The sequence below is a fragment of the Squalius cephalus genome (genome assembly GCF_949319135.1).
Source record: "Squalius cephalus genome assembly, chromosome: 20".
NCBI lineage: Eukaryota > Metazoa > Chordata > Actinopteri > Cypriniformes > Leuciscidae > Squalius > Squalius cephalus.
In genome coordinates, this window is record NC_137141.1 from 1,029,533 (window position 1) to 1,041,285 (window position 11,753).

Here is an 11,753-nt window from a genome sequence, read left to right on the forward strand (position 1 = left end):
GTTCAACAAAAAGTAATTAAACAATAAAGGGAAAAACAATGTGAAGGTCCAGCTCCTAAGCACAACTGCAGGATAGGGGTCAGAACTCCCTCCCACAAAGGACAGCCATCTTAAATACTGCTTTCCAAATTCGACACAGGTGTGGATCCTTATCTGGCAACCTATAGAAAAGAAGAGAAAAGCAACAGAACAAACCCAAAACAAAACTGAGCCGTAACACTAACTATAACCAGGGTGGCAGTCAGTTTTATCCCAACAACCAATAGTTTTGTGTGTTGATATTTTTTTCATTTGGGTTAAAAAGCCACAACCAAAGGTAAAGCTATAATAATGGAAAGGAAATATAATGCGACCAGAATATGTTCAATTGTTCAACTGCACACAGTATGGAAACAATATAGGAACTATAAGTCAATCACAACTTCATTGTAAACTTCAGCCTTTCCCGACTGCTAGACTGTTGAAGTGGTGACAGTGCTTTTAAACACTCACAGGGCTTTTCACATTGTCACTCGTCACAGTACAACCTATAAAAATATTGATATAGTGTGTGGACCTTGTTAGTAAAATTAAACCTGATAATGAGTGTCTTGTGTACTAACATATCTTATCTGTTACTTCCCAGGGATACTGAATCACAGCAAGAAGATCCTACCAGCCACAGTTTCAGAGGAATTAATATCTCGTATTGTTGCATCTGATGAATATTTTTTGAGAATTGAGAATTAAGAATTGAAAGTACACCAAATAAATGGTTTGTTGATGCAAAACCCCCTCTGTGTCTCCTGTCTGTCTTTTGCTTTAACCTAAAATAAAATTACAATAAATAAAAAAAAACAACAACAAAGACATACAAATTACCTTTTATTGTTAATTTTATTCTTGATTTTGGGGCAAGTAAATTTGTATCATTCAGCTGGAGGGATCAGTTATGTTTGTAATGTCATCTGTCAGGCCCGCTGTTGTCAAATAGTATACAGTTTGGATTTGCTGTATGGTTCAGTTCTGGGTAAGAACTCCCTGCCCATCTATACAGCCTTGCAGCAATTACCCCCCAAAACAAAACCATAAGCTAATATCCCCCAAACACAAACTGACAGCGAGAAATCTGAATGCCTTTTTTTTTTAACTCTGATACTGGAAAAGACAGACAAGAATAGGACATTTGTAAAGGAGCAGCGTGTCCCTCTGAAATAGCAGAGACTGAGAGACAGAGTTCCCCTTACAGGAGGAGAGGAGCAGCGAAGGGGTTCTCTTTTGTTACAAGCATCCGGAAGCCCCTGTAAATGCAATTACCCAAATGAGCTTAAGCAACAAGCATGTTGCCCTTACTCAAACTGTTCAGCTCATCAAACCAATGAGAAGAAAGAGTGATTAAGCAAATAAACATTGAAGTCAAGAGGGCACACACAGAAGGGTTCTTCTGAGCAGTCCAATGCAATATTTCCATCAACAACATGCCGTCTGGAATGAAAGAAAGAGAAGATTAAGTGATCAACATCAATCAAGTGCTGCTTGCTTATGGTTAGCATATCTGCGGTCCGAGTTCCAGTTTCTTTTGAGTGATGAACACAGACTACTACCCCCTGCTGGTGTGGACAGTTAATACAGGTGTAGATGTACTTGCTTGTTGGCTGTAGTCTTGCACTGTCTTCGAGCGCAAATTAACCCAGATGCAGCAACGAAAACATAAACCACGGTTTCTTGTTGCCACTAGTTCTTAATCTAGGCTTGATGTGTCTGAGCTGTTAAGCCATAAACATGTTACCAATAACCATTAGAAGTAAGAACCATTAAAATCCAATTTTACCCTGTTTGTAATGCAAATTGCTAGTCTTGTGGTAAAACTTCATCAATGCAAGTTGTCTTTACTTTTTTACTTTACTTAAAGGGACACTTCACCCATTAGCATTTAGCTTTGTATTGTTAGAAACCCAGTCATATATTATAATGATCATGGATTTTTCCTTTATTTTTGCCTGAGATGGGAGAAATAAGGATTTTAGTGTTTTACTTCCTGCTTATTATGACGTAAAAATCGTCATTTTGCGTCACAATAAGCAGGAAGTCAAAATTCATTGAAAAGTGTATAGACTACAAACACTAGCTTATTATTATTCCAGGGGGTGGGACCCACTCACCCTACAGGCCTATTATAGATCAGTGGGTGGGACTAAACTTACAGAAACGAAAATGAAAATCCGCCATCTTTTTTGGAAGCTATGTAGCTAAGCTAACAAGCGCTTATGGAGTCAGATTTACGAGAATGGCTGGAGGAACAACTCATGATATGGAAGAAGAGGATTTTCAAAGTCTGTTGCTCGAAACAGATGTTCGTGGCTATCTATACGAGCCGCAATATAGCGCAGAGCAGCTGAGGCTGATGGAGGAACAGGAGGCGGCGGCTGCAGCCGAGGCCGGAGACCTGCCTGTCGCGTCCGAGGAGCCCGGGCGTGCTCGAGCTGCTGCGGACTGGTGGTGCCTGTGCTCTCGTTGTGCGCCTACGGACACAGAGCTAGAGTCCGTCTGCTGCCAAGAATTTCAAAGATGCCAATTTCTCCTCGAAGAAATGTCTGAGGCAGACAAGGACACGGATGTTTGCGTTGTGAACCATCCTAGTTTCGCCCCGCATATGGACAGAGGCGTCCTGGAGACATATTTCAGAATTCCGAAGATAAACTGGAAACGCCAGCCGAAGCCTGCAGGGACAAATGGACGTCTAACTGTAAAGTAAGTGTTTCAATTTTATTTATTATTCATTTCGTGAAATGTACACAAACTCAAGCGGTAACGTTAGCTAGCCTAGTGCTTTCTCTGATAGGCGGGTTTCGCATAGGCGGTGTTCTGGATTAGTGGGAGTGGCTTGTGGAGCTGTGCAAATGTGTTGCATTGTGGGAGTTGTGGTTTACCATACAAATGAGCCTTAAAGTTACTTTCTGTAATAACTCGGTCAAAAAGGCACCAATTTAGAAAATTTCAATACATTTCAACTACATATATGACCCACTTTCAATGAAGATCAATGTTCCCACGGGTGAAGTGTCCCTTTAAATCTTAACTGAAAATGTGAAGATAGCTTCCCTTCTAGAATGGTGTTCCTTCTCTGATGCGTCAGTTGACCATAACTTCTCCTTAACTTCTCTCCTGCATCTGGCCACTGCTGAGATTTCCTCTTCAATTATCCTCTTCACTTGGAAATACGTCACAATACTGAAGTAATGTCGATGGCAACTTCTGGTTCACGCACACTTAAGCAACAAATAAACAAGTTTTTTTTTTTTTTTTTTCACATTTCAATGTCACGTTAGTTAGGCTACATTACACGTTTCGCATTCTGACACCGCAGCGTGCAGCTGTCACGGGCGTGCAACAAGATGAACCCAAGCGCAGACAGTACACAATACAAACGGGATTTATTGATATTAAACAGAACAAAACCCACGAGGGGGCAAAACACAGGTAACGGGTGACTAGACTGACAAGGCTTAACTATATGAAGACAATAAACTTCACAAACAAAAACTCTAGACAAGGTATTCACAGCCAAACAATAAACTTCACTAACAAAAACTCTAGACAAGGTATTCACAGCAACAACAAGCATAGATACACATTTCACAATGAACCGACAAAGGACAGCAAACACAAGGGGATTAAATAGGGACAAACTAATGAGGGAAACAGGTGATAATTAGGAGGAGATAATTACTAAATGAGGGTAACAAGGAGGGCGGGGCTGGGAAACGAGACAACACAAGCACATGGCCAAACTAATGACCAAGCGCTTGTACACAAAACATGGGTCTGTCATGATCCTGCCACAAGACTAGAGAACTACTAAAACACAAGGCAGAATCATGGCAGAATCATGACAGAACCCCCCCCCCCCCCCCCCCCCCCTCAAGAGGACATTAAACATGAGACATGACCGACTGAGACAAAGACACAAACCAGCAAAACATGACGAACAACAACAGTGGCAAACAAGAATAAACAATAACAGGGTTGGGGTGAAAAATAAGAAAAAACAAACAAGGAAGGGGAGGTGGGGGAAACACAGTGTCCTTGGGGAAAAGTCCGGGGTGGATAGGTGAACTGGGGGTCTTGGGTTCACGGGAAGGGGGTTTAGGACGAGGAATGCGGGATGACTGGGACCGGGAACCATGAGGAGGGGTCCTGGGGGGAACAGTCCGGGGCTTAGTTGTGACAGGGGTGGCTGAGGAAACACACAGGGTCTTGGGAACAGGGGAAGTCACAACAGGGGCGGCAACAGGGGGAACAGGAGGAACAGGGGGTCTCTCCGCTGCCGACTTGGACACGGCGCTCTCCGCTGCAGTCTGGGGCACTGCGCTCTCCGCTGCAGTCTGGGGCACGGCGCTCTCCGCTGCAGTCTGGGGCACAGCGCTCTCCGCTGCAGCCTTGACAGGGGCCTCCAAGATCCGGACTAGGCTCTCGAGGTACTTAGATAAGGTATCGGCAGAAACAGACCGCAAAACCTCTTTGGCAGCTGAATCGGCCACGGACCTCTCTGCCGCACTCACCACAGTCTGTTTCCCCACTGCTGCAGCAGGTTCTGGGACAGCGCTCACGGCTGCAGCGGGCTCAGGACCAGGCAAGGACGACGGTTGGGAGGTTCCTCTCCTCCTCTTCTTCCTTCTGGGCCGTGGTACCGAGGCTGTAGCTGGACTGGTGACTCTATGGAGTTCCGTGGGAATTGGAACAGGTGCTGGGAAGACAGTCCCGGGAGGTGTAGACTCCGTCGACGAGGCCTCTGATGCGGACTCCCAGGACAGCCGTCTTCCCCGCTTGCAGCGAAGAGTAGCCACTTCGGGAGTAGTGGAGAAAACAGTCTGGTCCCCCAGCGTAGCCACGGCAAGAACACGACCCTCCGGGATCACGGGCAGCGTGCCAGGTGGAAGTGAGCTAGTGGCACTGGGCGGGTCTCTCCGTGACAGGTGGACCACCATCTCCTGGAAAGGGCGACAGACCAGCCTCTCCCGTTTAGCCAGAGGGGGGATATCATTAAGGCCTGCAATGAGGTAGCGATTAAGGAGGCTCTCAGGTAAAAAACACCTCCTCTCCTCCATGACCCGGGCATACTCATTTAGAGATCGTTCTTCCTGGGGAGGAATTGGCAGTTTTCCCATCTTGGAGTCGGAGATGGCCTTGAGCCACCAATCCTCCAGAGGGTCCGCTGGAGACTGAAGGGACGAGGACAAACTGTCTGCTGGGTTCAGTTGTGGTCGGTTCATTCTGTCACGGGCGTGCAACAAGATGAACCCAAGCGCAGACAGTACACAATACAAACGGGATTTATTGATATTAAACAGAAAACAAAACCCACGAGGGGGCAAAACAACACAGGTAACGGGTGACTAGACTGACAAGGCTTAACTATATGAAGACAATAAACTTCACTAACAAAAACTCTAGACAAGGTATTCACAGCAAAACAATAAACTTCACTAACAAAACCTCTAGACAAGGTATTCACAGCAACAACAAGCATAGATACACATTTCACAATGAACCGATGAAGGACAGCAAACACAAGGGGATTAAATAGGGACAAACTAATGAGGGAAACAGGTGATAATTAGGAGGAGATAATTACTAAATGAGGGTAACAAGGAGGGCGGGGCTGGAAAACGAGACAACACAAGCACATGGCCAAACTAATGACCAAGCGCTTGTACACAAAACATGGGTCTGTCATGATCCTGCCACAAGACTAGAGAACTACTAAAACACAAGGCAGAATCATGACAGCAGCCTCTGCATGGGTTGTACCATGTGAGGGTGTTCTCCCCTCCCCTACTATAGAGTTGGTTGGGTCCATAGCCCGTCTTTTCAAAAACGTTTTCTCAGGTAGGCTACCGCGGCACCGCCTACCGATAGCTGGGCCGGCCCTACCGTAACGGTACGCGTCAGGGAGGATGGATGGGAGGAAGAGGCCAGGAGGTATGGAAGCTTGTTTCCGCCACAGAATAAAACATTTTAAAAGATAATTGCGACTTTTTATCTCACAATACTTTCTCAGAATTGCGGGATATAAAGTCAGAATTGCCTGAAATAAAGTTGCAATTGCGTGTTATAAAGTCAGAATTGCCTGAAATAAAGTTGCAATTGCGTGTTATAAAGTCAGCATTGCGAGATATGGTCAGAATTGTGTGATATAAAGTCGCAATTGCTTCTTATAGTCAGAAATTGCAAGATATAAAGTCAGAACTGCGTGAAATAAAGTTGCAATTGCTTCTTTTAAAGTCAGAATTGCGAGATAGTCAGAATTGTGTGATATAAAGTCGCAATTGCATGTTATAAAGTCAGAATTGCGAAATATAAAGTCAGAATTGTGTGAAACAAAGTCGCAATTGCTTCTTATAAAGTCTAAGTGAATTATTATTTAACCTTTACATTATTTGTTGAACCATTACAAACTACACCAGGGGTTTTCAAACTTTTTAATCTCAGGGACCCCCAAATATGATGATTCCTTGCAGGGGACCCCTTTGCCTAAAGTTTAAAGGCACTTATGTATTTCAAATATAAATCTGTAAACTAAAATTCTGTATAACGTAAAGACATTATAATTCGTATTTCACAGGCATGCAAAATGGTATTGTTTTAAAAACTATTTATTTTATTAGTTGGCAACTCACTATAGCCAAAAATGATTCTCACAATTATTTTATATTTCATAAAAAAAAAAAAAAAAATTACATTAACTGAACAAGATAGCTTTTCTAAATAAGGCACTGGTAGATGAAAAGTTAAACCTGGACATTTCTAATATTTGTAGTTTCTGTAGTTTTTTCCCCCTGTCTTTATGGAAAATTGCAAAATATTTACATTGAACTGGGTACCTTTTCTAATTAAGGCACTGCTAAATTGCTGCTATATTTTCATTTAGTGAAAAAGGAACCTTCTTTCACAGCATTATAATGTGACAAGTTAAACCTGAAGAACAGCATTTGCATTACAAACACAATCAAACCAGTTTGAATCATTCACTGATTCAAAACTCCTAATGGGACGGATGAGCTTGGTGGCTTCTACATAGTTTGTCATAACGTGGCTTCATTTTAGTGAGAGCCAGACGCATGTCGCTTTCAACCTCCAGACGGGCTCTGTGCTTTGACTGAAGTACTTTCAGTGCTGAAAATCCAGCTTCACACAAATAAGTTGTGGCAAAAGGTAAAAGACATTTTATTGCCTTCTCTGACAGCATAGGGTAGTCCTCTCTCACAGACATCCAAAACTCTGATAGAGGAAGAGATGGGAACCTTGTTTTTCTCCCGCCATCATTTGACAAGTCAATCAGTTGCTCCTTGGCTGCCAGATCCAGATAAGTGCCAACCCCTGGTGCAAATGGGTCCCTTACAAAGTCAAGGTGGTTGTTGTTCAAATCAGGGAAATACTGTTTAAAATAGCCCTGAAGATGTGACAGGTGAGACTGAATTATGGGTGTGATATTGTCTGCAGTGGAGGAGATGCGCTCCTGGTTGTAGAGAGGAAAAATTTCTGTTACTCCTTCTTGCAGTTTGCTTTCCCACAGGGATAATTTTTGCATGAATGCACGTACCTTGTCTTGTGCGTTCAGTATGTGAACATTGTGTCCTTGCATGCTCTGATTGAGGACACTGAGATGCTGGAAACAATCTGCCATGTATGACAACTTCAGTATCCAAGTGTCATCTTCAAAACATTTGGCAAGTTCTAGGTTTTCATCAGAGAGAAACTCTCTCAGCTCTTTGCGCAGCGCGTACACGCGACTTAACACGGCGCCGCGGGAAAGCCAGCGCACCTCTGAGTGGAGCAGCAAACCCTCGTAATCTGCACCCATTTCTTTGCAGAGTAAACGGAAGAGTCTGTGTTTCAATGGGCGTGATTTTACATAGTTCACAGTCTTTATTACATCCTTCAACACTTGATGCAAGTCATCTTCAATGCGCTTGGCCACAAGAGCCTCACGGTGAAGCATGCAGTGTGTGGCAATGGCGTTGGGGGCTTTCTCTTTTATCAGAGTCACGACGCCGCTGTGCTTACCGGTCATAGCGGCAGCACCGTCGGTACACACTCCAATACACCGAGACCAGTCTATTGAATTGTCCGTCATGAACTGATCCATCATATTAAATATGTCCTGACCTGTGGTTCTGCCTTCAAGGGGTTTACAGAAGAGAAGTTCCTCAATAAATTTTTCCTTACCGAGAAAACGTACGTAGACCATTAGCTGTGCTTGATTCGCTATATCAGTACTTTCGTCCAACTGAAGTGAAAAGTATTCACTGACTTGCAGCTGTTCTAAAAGTTGTGATGAAATATCATCGGCCATCTCACCTATGCGTCTGCTTACTGTGTTGTCTGACAAAGGCACACAATCTACCTTTCGTGCCGCTTCCTCTCCAAATAACTCTTTGACAATGTCTTTGGTAGCTGGTAATAATAATGCTTCGCCAACTGTGTGCGGTTGTACGCGCGATGTGGAGTGATGCCAAATATGACGCTTTTAAACACCTCTCAGGGACTGATGCTTGCTGCCGAAAAATACTAGCCTGCCGGGCCAAACACAGCTCCTGATGTTTGAAATAGTCAGTCGATTTTTCTGCCTCATTGGGATGTTTCTGCTGTAGATGGCGCTTGAGCTTGGATGGTTTCATGCATTCGTTTGAGAGAATCTCTTGACAAAGAACACACTGGGGTCTATCGACTCCCTGCTTTAACATGCAGGTAAAACCAAACGCAATGTAAGATTTGTCATATTTTCTGGTTTTTGCCTTAGCATTCGCCAAGTCAGATTTGCATTAACTGCTTGCGGGAGCGGGATTCTTTAAAAATCTTTCCATCATCTGTACTGCACTTACAGCCGCTAATTGCTCCGTCCATTCAACTCTATGCAAAACGTTAAAGAGCGCAAAGGATTTTGGGATAAACACATTACAATTAAGTATCCACTTATATAAATCATAAAACTATATATAGATTTGGTCATTAATAATTAATAATTTTAGGATTGGAAAAAAAAATATCTCGTAGCCTAAATCATTTGTGACGCATTCTCATCCTAGGCTAGGGCGTCATATACTGACGCTTTTGAAATTTCTTCAATATCCGACGCAAAGGGCACCCTTTAGCATCAATATGAGACGCCGGTTATGGGTAGGTTTAGGTCTGGGGTAGGTTTAGGGTTGCGTCTCATATTAACGCCTAAGGGTGCCCTGTGCGTCGGATATTGAAGAAATTTCAAAAGCGTCAGTATATGACGCCTTGGGATGAGAACGGGCTGTTAATTTTTTTTTTTTTCTGACAAGTTTTTCGCGGACCCCCTAGCGCTCTCTTGCGGCCCACCTGGGGTCCGCGGACCCCAGTTTGAAAACCCCTGAACTACACAATAGTAAGAGCTGAACTGTTGCTTATTTATCCAATTTGGAAAAAAGTGCTAATTTGGAATTCCACCATGGAAAAAGTGGGCCGGTCTTGGGCCTGAAACTCCCGGGCTGAAAAGTGGCTCCACTCCAGCCCTGGTGATGGTGATACCTATATATCTTCAAAGGCACAAATAGAATTTTGCATTCAAATGTCCAAACATCCCTAGAACAATGTTATATAATTCAAGAGTTCAAACTTACACATAATTAAAATGAGTAAAGGTTATGCGTATTTAGCGTGCTGTTCGGGGGAGGGCTCTGAGCTTTGTATTTGGCCTGAACCCAGAGAACCCCCCCTCGGGTTGTGATAGGAATAGTCAGGGCTGGACTGGCCATCGGGCATACCGGGCATTTTCCCAGTGGGCCGACATGCTTTTTGGGCCGATACATCTCATACTCATACATAATTTTTATTATTATTATTATTTTAATTTTTTTAACGGCCCATAAAATTTGTACATCGGCGACCCATTCGTTTTGTTTTGCTTAACTGGCGGCGCTGGGTTTGTGCCAGTGTAATGCATTGGTCAAAAAAGTCAGTGTTAGTTTTTTTTTTTCGGACAGACCAGCCCATGAAACACGTAGATCAGCGGCCCATTGGCTCTTTTCTTGATTGACACTGGGCTGACCCAATCACAACTTTAAACGAGTGAGCGAGCATGCAGCAGTGTCAGTGTGTATCTGTCAAAATAGTCTGAGAGATGGAGAAGAAACGCAAGCAAGGAATGTGCAGAGAAATAACGTGAAAAAATAGAAACAGGCCCTTAAAGCAGACGCTTCATGTGTCAAAATATATGTTTTCTGACCTTCATCAGCTCCAGCGGCAGATGATGATAGTGAGGAGGATCAGGAGAGAGATGAGAAAGTGTAGAGTCCGCAGTAAGCAGAACTACTTTCAAAACACTTAGGCTATGTCATGAGTGTAGATTATTTCCACATCTGCATAGTTGATTGACGATTACCGCAATTCACTAGAAATTTAACGAGACGCGTTTGTAAACCATGTTTTCAGCCAAAATAAAAGCTTGATGCAGTTTGCGTCAAAATAAAAGATCATGTGCTTATCTCTTTCAAGTATAGAAATTGGTACAAAACTATTATTATTATTAATTATTATAATTATGAAAGTTTCCTATTTTTTTGTGCATTTGTTTTACAAAATATGGCTATTACTGTTATTGGATTAATATTATAACTATTATAACTATTTTTATGTAGTAGGTGTAATGTAAATAGACACTGTAACTAAAAGAGGTTTGAATTTTTATTTGTTTAATTTGCACTGAATATGGGTTGGAGCTTTTAATTTTGAACTCTCAAAGTGCACCAGATTGACAAATTTAACATTAAAATGCACAAAATTTTCTCACGGGGGGGGCATGCCCCCGAACCCCCCTACATGAAACGAGTTCCACCCACCACACTTTTACCAAAAATCCTGAGAGAAACACTGGTATTGCTATGCCAATGCAGCTTATATAGCTTTTTTCAGGATTCATCACTGTGGAGTATAGTTCATCTGTATTAACAAATGTCAAATTTTTACCTATTTTATCTGTTAACTCTCACTTGTTCCTATACTCACTCATTACATGGCATTAGTGGTTTTAAGTAATAGGAGTTGGTATGCATATATTTAAGGGCGTGCAAAGATGGGTGGTGTTTATGATCATATAGTGGGCCGGTCTGGGCCAAAATGCCCGGGCCGATTTTTTGTCCCAGTCCAGCCCTGGGAATAGTTAGAACTAGAAGTGAGGAGATGGGGTGGTGGAGGGATGCTGTCAAACAGAGCTAAGTCTGCTGTATATATACCTCTTATCTTGTTAATTGGGTTGATTAACTGAATGCGCTCCTCCCAAACTTTGTTAATAAAACATCATTTCACGAGTTCACACTTAGATATAATTAAACAGAGTAAAGATTATGCCTATTTGGTGTGCTGTCTTGGCGAGCGTGTACCTGTTTGGGCAGGGCGGTGGCCGTGCGGAAAAGCCGGGGGCTCTGGTGCGATGCCGTGTGGAAAAGAAGTGGTCCTGGGGCTGGCAGCGGCTGAGAATCTAGAGGGAAGTTTGTCTCGTCATCGGAGAGGAAGAGTAGGAGTTGCGACATAGTAGCAAAACGGGCGAACCATATGGTGATAAACTGATGTTCCATATGCAATGAACATAGACTTCTGCTTTATATATACTTCTTATCTTTTTAGTTGGGTTGATTAACTGAATGTGCTCCTCTCGTGTTAATTAGTTTAATTATCTGAACATGCTCCTCCCGAACTTTGTTAATAAAAAAAATTTTTGTTAATGACATCATATCCTTGTTATCGTC

At 42.9% G+C, this 11,753-nt stretch overlaps 1 protein-coding gene across 1 annotated transcript; it reads right to left on the minus strand.

Moving 5' to 3' along the window:
• Positions 1–7,024: 7,024 nt before the first annotated feature.
• Positions 7,025–11,537, minus strand: LOC307148199 (zinc finger BED domain-containing protein 5-like; the record flags this gene model as incomplete). The annotated part of the gene is made up of 2 exons (XM_079853554.1): positions 7,025–8,203; positions 11,388–11,537. The coding sequence occupies 2 exons, from the start codon at positions 11,535–11,537 to the stop codon at positions 7,025–7,027; spliced, it is 1,329 nt and encodes a 442-aa protein (XP_079709680.1).
• Positions 11,538–11,753: the final 216 nt, after the last annotated feature.